This window comes from Cupressus sempervirens, chromosome 3, assembly GCF_028749045.1.
Source record: "Cupressus sempervirens isolate cs-2001-9-10 chromosome 3, ASM2874904v1, whole genome shotgun sequence".
NCBI lineage: Eukaryota > Viridiplantae > Streptophyta > Pinopsida > Cupressales > Cupressaceae > Cupressus > Cupressus sempervirens.
Window position 1 is genome coordinate 795,183,727 of NC_143120.1, and position 21,017 is coordinate 795,204,743.

At 35.3% G+C, this 21,017-nt stretch overlaps 1 protein-coding gene across 1 annotated transcript in view; it reads right to left on the reverse strand.

The window, feature by feature from the left end:
- Positions 1–21,017, reverse strand: part of TIC40 (hydroxyproline-rich glycoprotein family protein) — a 156,197-nt gene that overhangs the window by 127,695 nt on the left and 7,485 nt on the right. Inside the window, exons 2-4 of the mRNA XM_089821947.1 lie at positions 10,428–10,545; positions 10,195–10,252; positions 10,021–10,038 (exon numbers count right to left, since the gene is read on the reverse strand). Of these exons, the coding sequence (XP_089678073.1) occupies positions 10,021–10,038; positions 10,195–10,252; positions 10,428–10,545 (194 nt within the window). The remainder of the gene's footprint in view (positions 1–10,020; positions 10,039–10,194; positions 10,253–10,427; positions 10,546–21,017) is intronic.

Genomic DNA, 21,017 nt, shown 5'->3' on the forward strand with positions numbered 1-21,017 from the left:
AGACAGAAGAATGTTTAGATGACCAAGGCAATCCTGTAACCATCAAGGAGATTATACATGAGATCAAATCAAGCTAGATATTGGCCATGCAACTTAAAAGATGCAGAAAGAAGGGATGTGAAATCTTCGTAGTAAAAATTGAAGATTTGAGAGAACTTATAGATACTACTCATGGGGATGACTACATCTTCGAAGATGGAGAAATTAGAGAAAGAATGAGGGAATCCTTTGAGGAGAAGTATCCACATCTCAAGAAGTTTTAGGATGTGTTTCCAAAAGAACTCCCTAGATTACCTCTGTCTAGAGTATTTGATTTTACCATAGATTTGGTACCCGAGGCAAAACCTATATCCAGAGCACCTTATCGAATGACCACTACCAAGTTAATGGAGCTACAAGTGCAACTAAAAGATTTATTAGATAAAAAACTTATCTGACCTAGTGTCTCACCTTGAGGAGCACCGATGTTGTTTGTCAGGAAGAAGGATGGGACCATGAGACTGTGTATAGACTATAGGATGTTTAACAAGGTTACCATTAAGAATAGGTATCGGCTTCCTAGAATTGATGACTTATTTGATCAAATGAGAGGTGAAATTGTATCTTCTAAGATTGAACTGAGGTCTGGATATTATCAGATCCGCATTAAAGACGAAGACATTCATAAGATTGCCTTCAGAACTAGATATGGACATTACAAATTTACTATACTACCATTTGGATAAACCAATGCTCCAACGGCTTTCATGAATCTTATGAATAACATTTTCCAAGATTGTTTGGATAAATTTGTGTTGGTGTTTATCGATGATATTTTCGTATACTCACAAAATCAGGAGGAACATCAAAGGCACTTAGAGATTGTTTTGCGGAACTATCCAAAACTTCATAGTTTTGTATGGAAAACTATCCAAATGTTTATTCTATCAAAAATAGATCCAGTACTTGGGGCACATTATATCAGCTCAAGGGATAGTCGTAGACCCCACTAAGATCAAGGCAATCAGAGATTGGCCTGTACGTAGGAACGTGAGAGAGGTCAGGAGTTTGGGTTTAGCAAGATTTTATAGGAAATTTGTTAGAGATTTCTCCAGGATAGCTTACCTCATCACCTCACTTCAAAGAAAAGGCAAGAAGTTCATTTGGACAAAAAAGTGTCAAGCAGCTTTTGAATACTACCGCCTTGATACTTAGAGTACCTGATCCACAAGGCTAATTTGTGGTTATAACGGATGCATTCGAGAAAGGGTTAGGAGGTGTATTGATGCAAGAAGATCAAGTTATTGCCTACGAATCTAGGAAGCTGAAAAATTATGAACAAATTAATGCCCCACATGACTTGGAGTTAGCAGCCATTGTTCACGCCCTCCAGATGTGGAGGCACTATTTGGTAGGAAAACCCTTTGGGCTCCGATTAGATCACCACGGCCTGAAATATATATTTACTTGGCCTAACCTTAACACTCGACAAAGGAGATGGCTAGAATTTATAGCAGATTATGACTTTGAGATCAGCTACATTAAGGGCAAGGAAAACAAGGTAGCGGATGCTTTAGGTCAGCATAGGCATGTGTCAGCTATGGTAGCCATTACTATCAGACTTAGGGAGCAAGTATTGCAAGACCTAACCAGAGATGATTTCTATAGTGAGGTCAGCCAAGCACTTCATAGAGACCCTCAAGATCCCTAGTATGGAGATTATCAATTAGAAGAGGATGGATTGTTGAGGTAAAAAGGTAAGATGTATATACCCAAGGTTCCAGAAGTCCGAAGGATGATTTTAGAAGAATTCCACATAGCTCCCTATTCTAGACATCCTGTGGTGACCAAGATGATGGCAGATATAAAACCCTTGTATTTTTGGAAGGGAATGAAAGGAGAAATAATTGACCACGTAGTTGGATGCCTCGAGTGTCAAAGAGTCAAGGCAGAGCATCGCTCCCTAGCAAGCCTATTACACTCAAACGAGGTTCCCGCATGGAAGTGGCAAATAATTACCATGGATTTCATTCAAGGGTTTCCCATGACCCGGAACAAACACAATGCCATCTTAGTAGTGGTAGACAGGTTAACCAAAGTGGCTCACTTCATACCAGGTAACTTAACAGATGGAGCACCTGAGACTGCTGACAAGTTTGTTCGAGAAATTTTCAAACTTCATGGAATTCTAGAAAAGATTATATCCGATAGGGATGCTAGGATGACATCCAAGTTTTGGCAAACCCTATTTTCAGCCTTGGGAACCAAGCTAAATATTAGTTTTGCTTACCACCCAGAAACCAATGGTCAGACTGAGAGAGTAAATCAAATTTTGGAAGACCTCTTAAGAGTGTACTATATGGATTGACAATACTAATGGGAAATGTATCTTCCCTTAGTAGAATTTGCTTATAATAACTCTTATCAATTCACTATCAAGATGGTACCTTTGAGGCCCTGTACGGTCGTAAATGCAGAACTCTTGTTAGTTGGAACCGAATTGAAGACAAGAATTATCATTGGGCTAGAGATGCTATTAGAGATGGAAGAACAAGTAGTTCAAATCCACCAGAGGCTGAAGGAGGCAAATGACAAATAGAAGAGTTATGCAGATGCTAAAAGAATACCTAGAGAATTCTCGTCGGGAGAAAAGGTTCTATCAAAGGTAAAACCACAAAAGAGTACCATCAAGTTTGGAAAGAATGCCAAACTGGCCCCAAGATATGTGGGACCCTTTGAGGTGTTAGAAGTTATAAACCCTGTAGCCTACAGGATTGCACTACCTCCACCCCTTACCAGGATACATGATGTATTCATGTATCATATCTTAAGAAATATGTCACCCATCATGAGCATATAATTGATTGGAATCTTTTTGCAAGTACGAGACCCACAGGTGGTGGAAATAGAGTCGCTCAAAATCCTCAAGGTGTATAAGCTCCGCTTACAAAACCGAGACATAACCCAGTGCAAGGTTCAGTGGAACCAGTATACTAAGAAAAATGCCACTTGGGAAGATTATGATGATATCTTCCAAAAAAATTCCCATCTTTTCTCTAGGACCGAAGCATAAAATTTTTGTAACTATTTGTTAAAAACTGTTTAAAACTATGCTTTGTCACTTACATAGAACTTTGTTTTCCCTTTTGTGAAGTTTATCAAGGGCAATGAAACACAAAGGGGAGGGCATGTTACATCCCAAATTTTTGATCTTTTTAAACAATATTATAGCCATTGTAATGGTTAGTTAGAAACTCTCGGATATTATGAAATGGAAGTTATGATTAACCGAATTGATTCATGTGTAAATGACTTGTTAGTTGATTATTGTTATTCCGACTAACAATGAATGCTTATATTTTAAGATAAATGTTAGTGGTGGTTAGTTGTTGTGACAATTATCAATTATTGTGTTTTCTTGATATTTCAATTTAAATGGAGCAATATGTTATTATTGTGGAATATACATTTTTTGTTGCAGAAGCAGATGAAGGGAGGGAAGCATTGCTAAACAGGATTCAAGGAATGGGGCACCAATTTAGTCCATTCTTAGACCATCAAGTATGGGCTCTAACTACTATGATGAAGGATTTAATGGCTAGGCAACAGAGTATACCTTGGATAGTCATGAGCTACTTGATCAATTTTTATAACAAGAGAAGCATTTAATGTCATGAGAACTATTACCTCTCTCTTATTTTGAGATTGTGGAAGTGATCGACTTTATAACTATATAACTATATATATATATATATATATATATATATATATATATATATATAATGCCACCATGATACTCTGATAATATCTATGAATTGCACTTACATGTATATATACATATGCGCGTGCGTACCTAGAGAAAATATAATGATAAAAATGAATTACATGTATTCTCAAAATTACACACGCGTATAAATATATGTATATGTAGGTACAATTATAGATAGAATTCAATAGCATGATGAATCCGTGAAAAAGTATAATCTTTATGTTTTATTATGACTCCAAATCGATGTGCATTTGCCACCTTATCGGCATCAACTTTTAAAATTTGAAATTATAAAGTTCTTGTAACCGATATCGAGCTCTTTCTTGTAACCGGGAGCACAGGAGGCTTTATCTCCCTTCCCTATGGCTGAAGGATCTTTCTCTTATCCACTCCCTTCTTGTTATGCGATCTCTCTGAACCAAAGTATCCTCTGTTGTTTCCGCCCATTTTTTGGACCATAATACCATACTTGATCTGCAGTGTTGGGCCACGCTAGTGGAAGCAATATAGCGTGGTGTTATTGCCTCAAAGAATCACGTCAATGATTGAATTGTTTTTTCTCAAGTCATGAAACATTTCGCAAGTCTATTTTTATCTCATGCTATGCATTTTTCAATACAAACTTCTCTTTATGTATATCACTGCCGAATGAAGAAATATCATGATCACAAGCTTGGTTACGTATCATAATCACGAGCTTGGCTACATATCTAGGCCATAACCAAGGCTCAAAACGTAGTAAGAATTTATGAGAAGCATCAGCCTGCTCATTCTTTATTTATGATTATTTCTTATCTATGCATATCGGGTGCATACTTGTAGGGAGTGAACTGTTACAGTTCCCTTAAGACTGAATGCTCAACAATTGTTTAATACATAATATTTTTTGTTGTACAAGGTCTGCTCCATCTTTTGGCATGAAGTATTTTTCTACCTTATACACTGGTATTCGCTATATACCCGCTGTGTAGTAATCAAAAAGGTATTCACAAAATTCTGATTGATAAGATTCTCATAGTTAGCAACAGTCTCCTAGGATGAACCCAAGGCTAGCATAGCCAAGTGTAAATGGGTGAAGAGAAGAGGTATTCCTGCAAGAAGAATAAACTATTGATCAGTGTCTTAATTGCATGAACATTTAAAGAAAGAAATTGTTTAGTCCAAGTCAGCTCATGATTGTCCAAAATATATTCAGTTGTCAAGTCAAGCAGTGGTGATCGAGTTGTTCAATTGCCCACCTAAATCCTTGCCCAAGATAAATAAAAGGCATGCTTGCCACAATTGATCACTAGAGGTCGAGAGTGTTAGCTCACAGAGGGAAGGTTGATGGAGGAATTCCTCAGCCTTGCCTAGTGCTTAGCCGACACTCTAAGACCTGTATGCTCATGATGGCAGGACCATGGTGCCCCAAGCCTAACTCGGGGTAGGGACAACCTTTCTCATAAGAGATTGTGTGGGGATATGCTAAGGTTCATAGCTGGGAGGTTAAGCCTATGTCAATGCTTCTCCTCTTCACCAGATGACGAGGCTTGCACAACACATTGACAGATATTTAAATTCATGTATGAATTCTAAATCTTTGACTTGTGCGTACCTTATATTACTTTGAAATGTACAGTTGTAAATATGGTTAAATTGATTTGTTTCTTTCAAAATGTAATCGTAGAAGTCAGTTATGGAAGTTAATTTAGTTGTCTTTCATATGAAATAGATATAGTCGTTGCTTAAATTTGATTTTATAGCTTGTATAATAAATTCATAAATAGTTTCATTTATGTATGATGTATTGTTTCTAAATTACTTCATGTCATTCCGATATGATATTCGGTTATAATCTTAGAATATGTTCTTTACTTTCAGCTTACTGAAAATGGTATGTTACAAGCGCTGTAAAATAAGAGCACTTAAATGAACTGGTCAAAGAAAACAAGAGAATTATGCTGCCCTTCTATCTCCAAAATCACCATAATCTGGGGATTTAGTTTCCTAATTAAGTCAATAGTATTTCCAAGAAGAGTAGGTTCATATAAAAAAGTTCTAAAAATAGTTGAAGCATTCATGGCCAAGAACTCGCATGCTTCAACATTGAATAAAGTTTCCTTAATCTCCTCCGACTTTGTGATCTTTATTGGGCAGTACGAAAATGGAATTTCCAAAGATTTAGCAAACTCTATAAGCCCTCTTCCATTGTCTTCTAGGTCATCAAAATTCACACCAATGGTTGTGATCTAGAAGTGCTTAACGGCAGAAGAAGTAGATCTCACAGAGATGGACTGAATCAATGTTGTCCATCGACACCCAATTCAAATTCCCAAAACAATCGCATGAATTCTTTTCCCATGCCTTATGGCATCAATGATAGCTCGAACGGTCGTGAAATGTGGCACTTTGAAAAAGAGAAGCTTAGTAGTGCAGAGACAAATTAAAGAAGAAAACTCAGCTTTTGCATAATCATTCTTCTAGTTGTTGGTAAAACTTGGGGTTATTTCTTTACACACGAACACAAATATGTGTGTGTATGTGTGTGTGAGAAATCATTCTTGTAGTTGTTGGTGAAACTTTGGGTTATTTCTATAAACACGAACACAATTATGCATGTGCGTGTGTGTGCGCGTGTCCGCATGCGTGCGAGTGCGTGCGTGCGTGCGCGTGTGCAGGTGTGCGTGCGTGCAGGTGTGTGTGCGTGTGGGTGTCTGTGGGTGTGTGTGGGCGTGTGTGTGTGGTTGTGTGTATGGATGCGCATGTGTGTGTGCACATGTGTGCGCGTGTGCGCGTGCGTGCGGGTGCATGCATGTGTTTGTGTGCGCGTGCGCGTGCGCGCACGTGTCCATGTGCATGTGCACATGTGTGCGGGTGTGTGTACATGTGCAAGTGTGTGTGCGTGCGCGTATGGCTGTGTGTGCGTGTGGGCGTGTGTGCGTGTGTGTGCGCGTGTCTGTGTGCTCGGGTGTGCGTGTGTGTGTGCATGGGTATGCGTGTATGCATAGGTGTGTGCAGGTGTGCATGTGTGTCTATGTGTGTTTGTCTGTGTGTGTCTATGTGTGCCTGCGTGTGTGTGCGCGAGCGCGCACGAGCATGTGTGTGTGCGTGGGTGTGCGCGTGTGCGCGTGCACGAGTGTGTGTGTGCGCGTGCGCATGTGTGTGTGTCTGTCTATTTGTCTGTGTCTATGTCTGTGTGTGTGTGTTCAGTTTCTTATTTGTAATTTTTGGCAGCATAGATTGCATTTCAAAAATTTGATTAAACCACATTATACCAGCTACATCTTATTTGGACTTGTTCATTTAGAACTTTGATAATTTTATGCTTAATTGTCTTATTTAATTTGTAGCAAATTTATTCCATATACAACTACATTCATTTGCATTTAAGGTGATCGATCCAAAATCTCTCTCATCTTTTTAAAGAAAATGATGTTTTGAAATTTTGTGATCGGATATATATATGATGGGCATATTAATACATTTTATGGGTCCTAGTTTCTAGAGCACTATCAAACTATTTGAAAGATATGGTAAATATTTTACTACACCACATCTAATCTTCAAGTTGTAGACATCTTTGCTACCATCATCTAAATTGATTGTCACTAGTTGTTCGCTTAGCCTAGTTGTCCTTAATAGTTGTTCGCTTAGCCTAGTTGTCCTTAATTATAAAGAAGACAAGATTATTTCTAGTCCAAAATATACGTAAGTAGAATTATAAAGAAGGCATTAAGATATATGAGATCAATTGCAATGGTTTCAGGTCCCCTGTTTCTCCGGTGCTCTATACAATTCACAGGTGGAAAATGGAATTCCAAATATGAAGGGAAAAAAACTTGCATTGATGGAAACTATGTAACAAAAGCAACACCAGCTATCAAACTTAGCAAGGCAAGGGCACACTACAAGTTCTTTGAGGCAATCTGTCAAACAGTTTACCTGCCTTATCAGCGAGAATTCCCATTTAACATCAGATTTTTAAAGCAGAAGTAAGAATAAGCGATGCCATATTTGGCCACAAAAGGACAACCAAAACATTTCAAACAGAAATTGTTTATGGGCTATCAAATACTCATGGAGTAGATCAAGCTCTAACAACAGAGCTTCTAGTCAACAACCATAAAATTCCATAGCTTCGTCAATTTAAATCTATTTTCTTCAACTTGATTAGAATGACCAAATCCAAAATCAATATTGCTATAGATACTAAATTGTTATTATTTATATGCAATTCACATGTAAATATCAATAACGTGAATGCATTATTTTATTTCTGAAAGGAATGTTAATAGATGTTTAGGATAGTACAGGAGGTCATGTTGGGCATTTCTATCCTAGTTTGCTTATCAAGGGGAGATGGATACCATTGTGGACTATGAAGCCATCAAGAGTACTATTGTAACAAAACGAATATGAGCTTATCATCTATGGCAACGTGTTGACATATTTTCAGAATAGTTGACCTCATGCAACTATCGGCTATACCCTTGTACCTGTTCTCAGTACAGGCACTAGCTACTTAAGTTTACATAGGGCCCAAATGAGATATTTACCACTTTCTGTGTCACATCATAAAGAATAAGGCACTCGTCACAATCTTATGATATTTATCCACTTTATGCCTCGTTTTCATAATATTGAGACACTTGTCATTATATTGCAGTATCTTATCTCTTCCCTTGGCCTATATAACCAAGGTCTTCCCTTTGTGATCTCACTTCTCAAGCCTACTGAAAGCTTTGCATTCTCTTGAGCAGAATACAGTTTATTCTTGCTGATATCTGATTTCTCTATTTGCTTTCTATATTCATTTGTATCTTGGGTAGGCTTTTCAGCCAAATCTTACAGGGCAAAAGGATGACTGGATCGAATGGAAAGCAAAGTAATGCAAATAAGAAAGAGCAGAGGAAGAAGAGTGTGGATTTGATAGAGTTGTTACACAGTTCAATCAAGAGATCATATATATTTTCATCATTTCCTTGTACCTGCTGAAAGATTGCATTCTCTTTTGGTAACTTGTGCAGATATTAATCCTGCTCTAAGGCAGGGTGTTTTAGCCTGCAAATCCTTCATCAAGGAGTAGTGTACTTCCATGGCAGTTAATCATATTAACAAATATTGTAAACAATTAACAATGTAGTAAGTAGATTCTCACCATGGTTTTTTCTATATTGGGTTTTACACATAAGTTTTCTGTATGTGCAGATGTGTCAAAATTGCAATATCATTCACTGATGGTTACTTGGACTAAAGTTAATTTTTAAAGGTGTATGGCAGAATAAGTTTAGTTTTTGTGCAAGCTGATTCATGCTCCCTTCCCCACACCCCCACCTCTCAACATCCAAAGGTGTTCAACAACCCTGCTCCTCCTGTGCAAGGGCCATAATTTTCTTCTCACAATGATACCCAACCAAAGAGATGAAAGGCATCAACCACAAAGAGAACAGAGATGTTTAGATTCTTACTAGTGTTCCTAGAATTTTCAACAATTTCCATTTCTTATTCCACTTTTCCTTTTGGAGATTTCTTCATAGTGAGGAAATTTTCAATCTTTTGGAAAGATTTCAACACCACAATTTATGACATACTCCAAAATGTCTTCCTTTCAGTATCCTTCCCTTTCACATACTAATATATTATCTTCTCAATTCCCGTGTTGTTTCTCTAGATGGATCATTTTCCAAAATACTATCAAAAAACATAGGGAACTAAAAATAGAAATCCAAATAACAGAATTAATTGAAGAACTCCAGAAAAATTACTTATTCGAATTCTGGATAGCTACATTCAAGATGTTGCAGCCTACTCACATCAACATTCTTTGGCAAAGCCTCAAATGAGCTTGCCTACTAAGCTTTAAAGGCCTTTTTCTGGAGCAATGCAAATGTCGAAGAGTAAACTTTAGCTCACATGGTATAAGCAACAAGAAAAGGATTGAAGGTTTGATAAAGAGAATATTACTCTAAGGCAAGGCTTAAGCATGTAAAATGCGAAGCCAATAAATGTACATCAAAAAAGATAATATGAAGATAAAGAAATAAAATAATTTACTCTCCCTAATGAAGCAACCCTAGAGAAATGGCTAACATTTCATTCTACCTTTTGTGCAATGCAATGAATGGTAATTTGCTTGCAGTTGTAGAGTACATATTCTCCTTCTGGGCAAGCTATGAAACCAGTAAGTGGTAACCTCAGAAATATACATGTTATATGAGCCATAATGCAAATCAAGGAAAACAAACAGCTACTTACTCAGAACAACAAAAATTTAAATAAGATAGTAACCTGACCTTTAAGCTGTTTGCTACCTGACAAAAATCAGCCATGAGACATTTGTAAGCTAATAGTAAAAGGTGTGGCTTAAAACAGTACAATGACATTGATAAAATCAAATAAAATAGTTTAGACTTTCACTAAAGCACAAAACTTTGCAAGTTCAGCATTGTGTATCTTGATCAACTCACCCAAGAGAATAGAGCAGATATCCCCACTCCAATTCCTATCCATAAAAGCGGGGACCCTCTGAAATCAAACAATTAGCAGCAATACATGATAAAATGAGCCATGTTGAATATGTAGGAGAAAGGAATCAAATGCATGCATTAACCTCCTAGATAATCAACACTCTGTAGCTCACAAATATGAACAAAAAAATGTATTTTGACATTTTGCCAAGATGGGTACCCAATTCCCTTACACTAATGTTGGCGGAGGTGGAATATATTGAGGATTAGGACTTGACCCAACAGAAGATGTCTGTGCACCAGAATTTGATATTGAAGCTAGAAGAAGCTGCACCTTTGATTGATCCAATCCTAATGACAGAAATAACCTATATTTAGCAAAGCTACAATACAATCAATGGCCCTCAGGGAATCCTCAGATAGAATAATTGATTAAATAAATTTGAGACCATAATGGAGTTTCCCTCAATCTCTTGGTGATTGAGGAATTCTATCATTAAAGATAGCTTATACATGAAAAGTCCAAGTAACATCATTAAACACTAGAAAGTTCAGATAATGAAAATTTGGTTAATGCAGCCACAATGCTTTCCATCAGAGAAAACAAAAACTAAAAGCATCTAGAACAGGCCCAATAATTTATTGTTTGCAGCATCTGTAATACAAAACACTAAATTCCAATAGAATAAGTACACAGCTTATAACCCATTAGCATTCACTCTCTCGTGTGTACTTCAGCATTCGTCTGCATATTATTCTGTACAATATTTAGTGCGTACATTTAAAACATGTACTGAGAAAATAAAAAGTTAATTCAGTTCCACTCATTTTGTAGTGCAAAAATCAAAGGAAAAACTTTCCCAGATATTACTTTGAAATCAATAAATACTACTCTGTGCTTATTAAAACACCTAAGAAATCAGGAATATATTGAACATATATGTTGGGCATTGTTCAATTCCCTAACCACCCTGAATCTTAATATATTCATCATGTGTTGTAGACATTTTGTATTTGTAATTTTTTTTGCTTAAACAAAAACAATTATGTTAACCAAATATGTGACAAACATACAAGAGTCTGCGGGCTAAAAGTACCATTTTAAATTAAATTTATATCATAAGTTCTAACAGTTAACACCTCATTAGGCCAAGCAGAGAGGTTGTTTGAGCATGCAGTTAAAATAGAAATGAGAGTCATGAAACAGGTTTACATCACAACAACAAGCTGAGGTAATATCTGTCTGCAAAAACAAAATAATAGGATATGACGGCTGAAAGGAGACATTGACCATACATCGTAGCAAAAAGCTTGGAGTCACTACTGCACAACATAATAAGGGATGGATTTTGGGAGCACATGGCTGCCTCTGTCAAGCATCCAACCATAACTAGCAAGACAACAGCATATTCTCAACCTGAGAGCTTCCACTGCCTAAATAAAATATGGTCCAGTAAATTGTCTATCAATGTAAGCAATTAGGTAATCCATGCAATCTCAAAGATTCTCTTAAGAATAAATCAGCTATATGCACAGCATCATTAATTTTTTTTACAGGAAATTAAATATCCTGTTCTTCGCAAATCTGATGCAAAATCCATAATAACTTTGTCCCATGGGTTCTGAAGAATAAGTAATCCACAGCTTCGAACAAGTTTCTTAACATCTACATATGATGTACGCCAATAATAATATTTCACTTCCCAAGGCTATTGTTCTATTAATACCAAAATGGCCAACAAATCCACAAATATGATTCTCTATCACAGAATTCTTAGGAATACACAATTTGTTGCTTGTCACCAATAAATTATCTTATAATTAAAAATCATCCCATTATCCTATCCATACTTACCAATACTTTGCATGCTTTCCACTCGACAACATCAACATCATTCTCAAACAAATTCTTCATTGTATCGCAACCCACCACTTCAACTCTTACTTAAATTGATAATTATGCCTCTTTCTAAACACGTCAATTACTCTATTGATCTTACCACTCATGTACTTTAACAGGAATTCAACCCATTAGACATGTCTTCGACTTAGATTACTTTTGCTACTCAGAATTTCATAGTTGAAAATATCGTTCTCGGCAACTTATTGCCAAGTGCCCCAAGAAAACCGCAAAAAAACAGAGATTAATCATCAACTTATCAAAAAAAAAAAGACAACTTAAAAAGTTGCTTAAATTTAATTAGAAATGCATTTTATAAAAAAAAATTCATTAAGGAGATGGATCTAATGAGTCAGAATAAGTAAACAAAACAAACAAGTTGAGTTTAGATTTAAATCCAAATAGGGTACAAAATCCTCATATGGAATGTTGATGATTGGTGGCGGCCATAGCCTAATTCTCTAAACTTTGAAACTAACTATAAATAGCAAATAGTCTTTGTAAAACTATAAGTAAATACATGTACAACATCAAAATAGTCTACATCTTCTTATTTCCCTCCCAGCAACTCTAGTAAAAACTACTAGAGGGGTAGGGGGTCTAGTCCTAGAAGCCCACAATGGTTGTGCCTCCTCCATCTGCAGAATTGGTTGAGACTCAAACTCCATCCTGGATGTAGATGGTGCCAATACTGGTAATGACTCCTCAACCTTCTCATCCTCCTCACCCTCTTGAATGTCATCCAATCCCACCATTAATCTACACTAGTTCATAGTCTACCCCTCCAAATCGTAGATCTCATTCTCTGTAAACAATGGAGGCTGCTCCTATGATGTCCAATCACAATAAAGATCTTTCTCGTCCAAATCAAGTGGACCAGTTGGTGTTTGCTCTACTTTCCTTGTTCGCAACATACTTGAAACTTGAAAAAAAAATAAGAAAAGGTGTTAAGAGTTTTAAATACTTAGGAAAAGATGAGATTCTTGAGAAAACAATGAAAAATCTGAAGAAAAAGAAAATTGATGTTAAATCTTGTCAATTATGTTTTAGTAAAATTTGAAATGCTTCAGAAATGCTATCATAGAGCATCTATCAATCTAAAGTCAACAAAGAGATCATAAAATGATTTTGAAAAAATAGAAAATAAAATTTGAAAATTTACCTCTGAATCTGATTCTGCTACAAAAACCTCTTCAAATCAACTAAACATCAGTCTAGATCACAGCAAATCACCTTGAAAACTTATTTGTTTTGCCCAAACATCAACATAGAACTCACAATATGCATAATCAGCTTTTCCTTTGTCATTAATGCCCTATCATGTGATTATAAGCGATATTTGAAGTGCTTTTATCAACAATTTATAGGCGATAAGTTGGCAACTTATTGGCGATAAACTATTGGAATTTATCACCATCTAGACTTTATTGCTATAAGCTCACTTATCACGAATAAATTGCTAGTATGAGTAACTATGATATTTAGCACTTCACAATTAGTATAGCAAAATAAATCATGTGGACAAAAAGTAATGTATCTATTTCTTCAACATCTACACAATCGCATAACATTCCTAATAATAAATGAAAATATTATTAACACCATTAAATCACTCACTATAATAAGCAAGAAACATTTATTCTTAGTTAAAAGCTATTACAACCATCAAACCTTACATCATGAACCAGAAAGTGTGGCCTATCAAATCTTGCAAATCCAAAAGCAATAGTTCTATTGTCTTCTCTTTCAATAACTCAACTTTTGGTAGTTGTAACAACACAGCTAAACTCATTTCTATCACCTCTCTGTGTAAATTATAGGAGTAAAAATCCCAAGTGACTTCTTCAACCATGAAAATTTCTAACATTTGGAATACCTTTATCAAGGATACTATCAAGAGGCCATCACCCTACCATATCAAGAACAACATCTACATGTAACAAACAAAAGCCACAAAATGTACATAAAATTGCTACTAAAGTACAAAAATACAATACTAGAAACCCTACGCATAAATTCCAATACTTTCCAACGACTTCATAGTCCATTTCGCCTACCCTTATTGTTAAGAAGTAAAGTCCACTTACAACTGGGGACGTAAATCATTTGTGAGTAAATATACTTAAATCAAAACTTAAAAATCTGATCTCCAACAACCAATAAATAAAAGAATAATGCACAACAATAAGAAACCATACACCATAACACAATGATTTGTTAACTAGGGAAACCCTTGATCAGAGGGAAAGATCCAGTTGGGATAGCACCCACAAGATAATGTACTAATATATAAATGCCTTATGAAAGGATGTGACCCTATTAAAAGTCAAATACAGATCATTTAGTACAATAGTCCCTATTAAAGGGCAAATCCTTGTTAGAAGACCTTGAACCCTTGTTAGAAGGTTCTAACCCTATTAAAGGTTGATAAGAAGAAATAGACCCACTACCTAAATGCTCCAACAAGTGTGAAAGATAATACTTTTAGGATGACATATCCATTTACATGAATTGACTAATCTGCAACTTACTTGCCAAAACAATTCCATTAAAGTCCACTTCAATCAACCAAGATCAACTCTACTTTGCTCTGATCATCCCACATGAAAGCTTGCATCATATGTATCTAGGCATACCACATATCCTATGCATGATAATAATCAACCAAGGAAAACAACTTTCGTTTATACCCTTACAAATAATTGATTAAGTCGTTGTGTTAAAGCTTCCCCAATGTACAATTAATTACATAGGACCATACAAAGGCATACACACCTTCGTAATCATTATTACAATCATTACAATAAATTTCCCACATTTTACAACAAAGATATTACATTTTGCAATGATAAAACACACACTTGCTCAACACAGTCGCTATCAGTAAAATATACCACACGTTTTGCACTAGTGACCTTTCCAAAATAAACCAAATGCTTTCCAATCACAAACATACGTGCACGAGCATGTTTTCTATCACCTTCTAAGCTTGTTGTGGTTAATTCTTATTCGCCAAAAAGATATAAACAAAATCTCTACAACCATCTCTATCAATGTTTCCTATACAATGATCTACCACCAATCTTCACCAATCAATTTGTAACTTAACCAAACCTTCATGTAAAGCATAGCGAACATCGATATGGTATCTATACTCATTTTGTTGCACACATGTAAGCTCACATGAATAATTGTCTCAAATACTAACTTCGTTGAACTAATAAATCACCTACAATATACAAAATCTGTCTGTCATGAACATGAGAACATATGTTGTCATCAATGACAAAACTAGTCATCAATACAACATCTCAACAACTCATCCAAGTACCAACAAAGATCTCAATCCCTACCAATCTCCCCCTTTGGAATTGATGGCAACATATGGTAAAAACCCATCAATCCAAAAAGCAAACAATAGAATACAATTTCCTGAATATCTTCAACATATATAGTCTCCACATGTGCATATACCTTCCTAGATTATTTCTTTTACTTTCCTACGTATACCTTTCCTGATGAAATTTTTTTCATTTATCTTCTCCCCCTTTGGCATCAATGGCAAAGGTGTCTATATGCCAAATATCAAAATATCTCTAATCTCCTCCCGTTCTAAAGTTTTCTCCCCCTTTGATTATGATCTTCATCAAAATACCTGCATTGGATAAAGCTAATCTGCAACCAAAGATGCCAAGTGCCAACAAACACTATCATGCCAAAAACCATTACATAAGAGCTCTAGGATTAGCTTTGCATAATGCAACCACTCCCCCTAAGGGGCAATACTAAGCATCACGCCCAGATGATTAAATATGCTCTGAATACAGTAGACTAATGCATATCTGCATCAATTACTCTACACAACGTGGAGCCATTACCCCAAACATAACTCTAAGGTACTGAAAAGTAACTTTAGCCAATGGTTTAGTGAGTATATCTACTACCTATTCTTTTGTGCTTGTTTAGCGCAAAAATGGAAGCACTTAAATAGGATGTAGACCTCCACTTTATTGGAATAAAACATTCAAATATGTGTGTGGGGAGGAGAATCTACAAGTACGATTCCTTCTTAATTCCAAATTGGATTTGCAAGACCGAAATGAAGGAAGGGATGCCAATGCTAAATTTGAATTGTGGAAAGGAATGCAATACAACGAAATACTTTGTATCCCGTGTGTGATAATGTGTATGCAAAATTGAACTACTTAACTAAATAATGTAAATCTAGATGTCAAGTGTATACAATCAGCCCAATTAAGATACCGCTAAAATTATGAATGGAAATGTAAGAGAATTAAGTCACATTGAAATATGTGGAGGAAAATGTGTTTTTGCTTTAAAAAGTGTGGATCTGGACCTGCAGACTGAAAATCTGACTATAGATTTCTAAAGAAAATGAAAAATGCAGAAAGCTTTTTTCCAATCAAGGTTCAGAGAATAGGTCAACTTGGTGGAAATCCTTCTAGAAGGTTTTCCACAGAGTCACTGTCTTCCCAGGACACTGTAGCTAGGTCGACCTAAATCCGTCTGAAAGCTTTTGGAGAGTTATTTCCAGATCTGCAAACACAAATTCCCTATCTTGCTCCTTGTTTGTAAAAACCTTTGTCAATAAGGATTTTGCCTCCTTGTACGTTGTAGATGTTGAATTCGGTACGTAGAAGTAGGATATCTCCACAATTGTAATGGATCTACCAAAACCACATTATGGAGCCAAGGATGTAAATGTGCATCAATGAAGAAGATGATGAATGCCTCACTGTATATCACCTCCCTTTACGGCAAACAATATGGTAGATCTTGAAGAGGAAATGCCCACAAGGAATTCTTCAGTGCTTAATGAAAATTCCTTCCCTTGAATGTTTAAATGCTTGAATGCCTTGAACTCTTGGATTGCTTGATTGCAAAGTGCAAGTGTAGCTTGCTTGCGTGTATATGCATCTCTTATTATTGCAAAACGAGGCCTCCAAACCTCCATGAATACTAATTTCTGGGCAAGCAAATAGTACAAGCCAACCGAGAAGCGGGAATTTAATATTTGGAACCCCAAGACAATTTTAAGCCTCGAGCCTCGCAATCATTGGGGAAATAGGTGGACCTAAGGTCAACCTCTTCCAGAAGAGGTCAAGTTGTTCTCTGCGAGGGGAAGAAAAAGGGACTCCAAGAGTCTCGGAGGGAGTGCAGACAAATTTGAGAAACGTGGAAGAAAACAAGAGAAAGAATGCATTGAGCACAAACCCATCCATGGTCCAGGAAGTCACTATGGGACGGGTGCTAAAAGGTCTTAAAAGATGGGTGCTTCCATTTTAAGAAGGTACAGTTCTAACATATTCCAATCTGATTTCCTTCTCAATGACCTCTCTCAGGAAATGATACTTAATTGCAATATGCTTAGTTTTTGAATGTAAAATTGGATTTTTAGACATATTGATTGTACTTGTATTGTCACAATGTGTAATAATAGATTCAAAGAATGTTATACAAATGTCCTTTCTAATGACCCCATTTTCGAGATCGATTTATATGATAACAGAGTTAAATATATAAGATTAAACAATTAATAAATAAATACAATTATTATTATAATAACATTGATAAAATAATTTTATAGAAATATATACAACAATTGACATATATATATATATATATATATATATATATATATATATATATCAAACTTAAAAGGGATCTAATAATAATTAATAATAAAATTAAATCCACTATAACACAAGGACGCAATGCGTCTAGATCCTGCCGATAGTAGGTTAGTAGTTTTGATTTGTGTTGTGGATAGTAGCTTTGATTTTTGTTGAGTTCAATAGAAAGAAATAATATTAATGTAAAGTGTTGTTTGACAATTAAAAGAAGTGTTAGAGATTTTGTTAGAAAAAAAAACATGTTTTTGAAAGTCTAAAATAATTTGTTGTATTTTGTGTACAAAAAATTGCAAGCCCTATTGCAATACAAAACAACCAATCAAATTGTCAATAAATATATTTTTGTAAATTAGTTTAAATATACTATACATTTAAACTTTATAGTTTCAAAAAGTAATTAAATAATAAACTATTCTAATTGGACAAACATATGAAACGTCAATATAAATATATATATTTGTGAATTAGTTTAAATATAATATATAATAAAACTTTATAGTTGCAAAAATTAATTGAATAATAAACTATTCTGATTGGATGAAAAAGTTGCACTCCCTACTGTAGCGAAAACAACCAATCAAAATGTCAATGAATATTTTGTATTGAATTATTATTAATGCAATAACTATGAAAACTTTATATGTCAAAAAGTATTTGAATAATAAATTGTTCTAATTGGATAAACAAATTAAAAAGGTAAACTGCATTGAATGCCATAGTTTCCTGCCATACTAAGAAATAAATAGAATTTATAATTCTAATAGTTGATGATTAATTGATAATGTACTATTCAAATATAAGCCTCAAAAGAATATATTTTTAATAAACATTAGAAGATAACAATAAACATTATAATTTAAAAATGAAAAGAGTATAACATTAATAACCAAATGAACAAAATGACTAGGCAACCAAAAGTCGCAACTCACCACACGTGACCATATATATAGTGGTCGATAACAAATAGAGGAGGCATGGAACCAGATGGAAGGATATATATATAATGGATACTTATTCAGCAATCAAATACAGATTGGAAAGGCAGAAGCGAAGGCAAGTCTGCAGGGCAAAATCAATAACCAGAGTGAAAAGTAATATATATAAATCAAGGTCACCATAATAAATTGAGGAGGGTATTCCATAGTCAAAATGTTCTCAGACAGAGATACGAAGAAGAACAGATGGTCAACATCGTCCTTTAATCAGAACACACGCATATGATATAGAAGATGTAACATAATTTATATGAGTTTGTCGTACAACTGGGAAAGAAGAACTAAACATGGAACCACATAAAAAAACGATGGCATCCATTGGAGAATATATAGCCGGCAGAGAACATAGGACAAATAATGGAGAATAGATATATTACAGAGGAAGGAGAACGATCGCCACCAACTCTGCCCAGTCAACACTAACCAGCATTCCATCAGTATTATAACCTACAGATATAGAGATCATTGCATACAAAGAGACTATAAGGCAGTGAGGAATTTATTCCACCTTTCACAGATCATATTGGCAAGTAGACTCCAGTAAAGTTAACGCTACAGCAGGCATATATAGACGACTTGGATTTGTTTCTGATCATTCCCAGTACAAAGGCATCATATTTTCCAACACAGGCAACAAAGGATAATTATCTCTTATTATTATTGAATGTTTAATTATTATTGCTTTGTTCAGGAAAATACCCACAATGTCACTCTACTCTTCTAAAAGAATCAGTGGGATCCATAATCATTATTACATCATTTGAAACTGCATGAAACTGCACAAATATTAAACTGACAAGACAAAAAAACTGCACATTTAATAGACTTTGGTCTGTCATAACAAGATATAAGATTCCTAGAGCTAGTATCATTCAGACAGTGCATTTATATATATAAGACTAGTACTTGGTTCAAAGACTGCCACTTCTTATACCAAGACTGTCAAATTGCAAATTTTGAGATATTGTGTCGGATAAACTAGAACGAATTCTCTTACTACCCAAATCTAAGTATAAAAGCATATAGTTTTAAAAAGATCCATCTGGGGACATTACAGTGGAATCAAAACATGATCTTGCCATCCTGTAGGGTGAATCTTATACAATGATCAGCATATAAGAATTGTCATCAAAGACATGTGAAAGAAGTAAAATAAAGAACACATAACTCGCTCAACATTGATCAGCATCTATTACATTGTTTTCATCTCAGATCAAATGAGACACAACATGTTTTCGTCAACATATACGAAAGAAAAAAAAAACATACAATAGAAATGAGTTTGTCAAGGAAAGGATTAAAGTAAGAAGAAGTGATAGTTCAACAATATTCAGATAAATTAAAAAGGACACAACAAGAATATCAGTCAAAAAAATATAGGACCAATCACTAATTTAGTGATTTCTTACAGTCAATGATAAATTCTTGCACATCATGGAATCTTTTGAGATCAATGGAAGGAAGAAATAGACTACTCTAAGTAGCCACTAATAAGACGACAACAATAATTCCCAGCAGGAATTAAGGCAGAGAACTAACCTCTCTGAAGGACTTCGCAAGATATTCTATAAATGAATATTCTTAAGGAAGTAGGGCAAAGAATCAAGTATTCTCTGAAGAACTGGAAAATAATTAAACAAATGCATATGCAAGGATGGATATACCCGTATGGTTATAACTTATCCATAAGGCTTAGGATGAGTACTACCTCTACTAAGAAGGATGGATACACCAAGAGCATGTATCCATAAGGTCTAGGATGAGAAAGAACTCTCTCCTAGGGAGGATGGATATATCGAGATTGATTATCCATAAGGTCTTAAAGAGAGAAGTATTGTGAGATGATGGTGCTTGGTGGAGAGTTATGCTATTAATTAGAGCCCCAAAAAGCACTCCCCCAAGAAATAAGCATTTGATCACAATCTCTCCTTAAGAAGGGCTTAAGTTGGGAATTGGGATCCTATATTTTAATGACTTACAAGATTGAATAACATTCTTATCATGGTTGGAGTACTAACATATGATACAGATCTATCTGTCAAGGAGCTAGTCACCATCAACTTCGACAACACAAAAATTGTAATTAGAGGAAGGAATCCACCAAAGCTTTTACAATGTGTACGCTCTGTGTCTACATCGTGTCTTCATGCATTAATGTGTATACTTCGTGTCTTCATACACTGATGTATATATATTTTGTACATGCTTTGTGTTTTCATATATCCTAGTCAATGTTTCTTAGTGAGTGCCAAGGATTAGGGACGTTCTCAATGA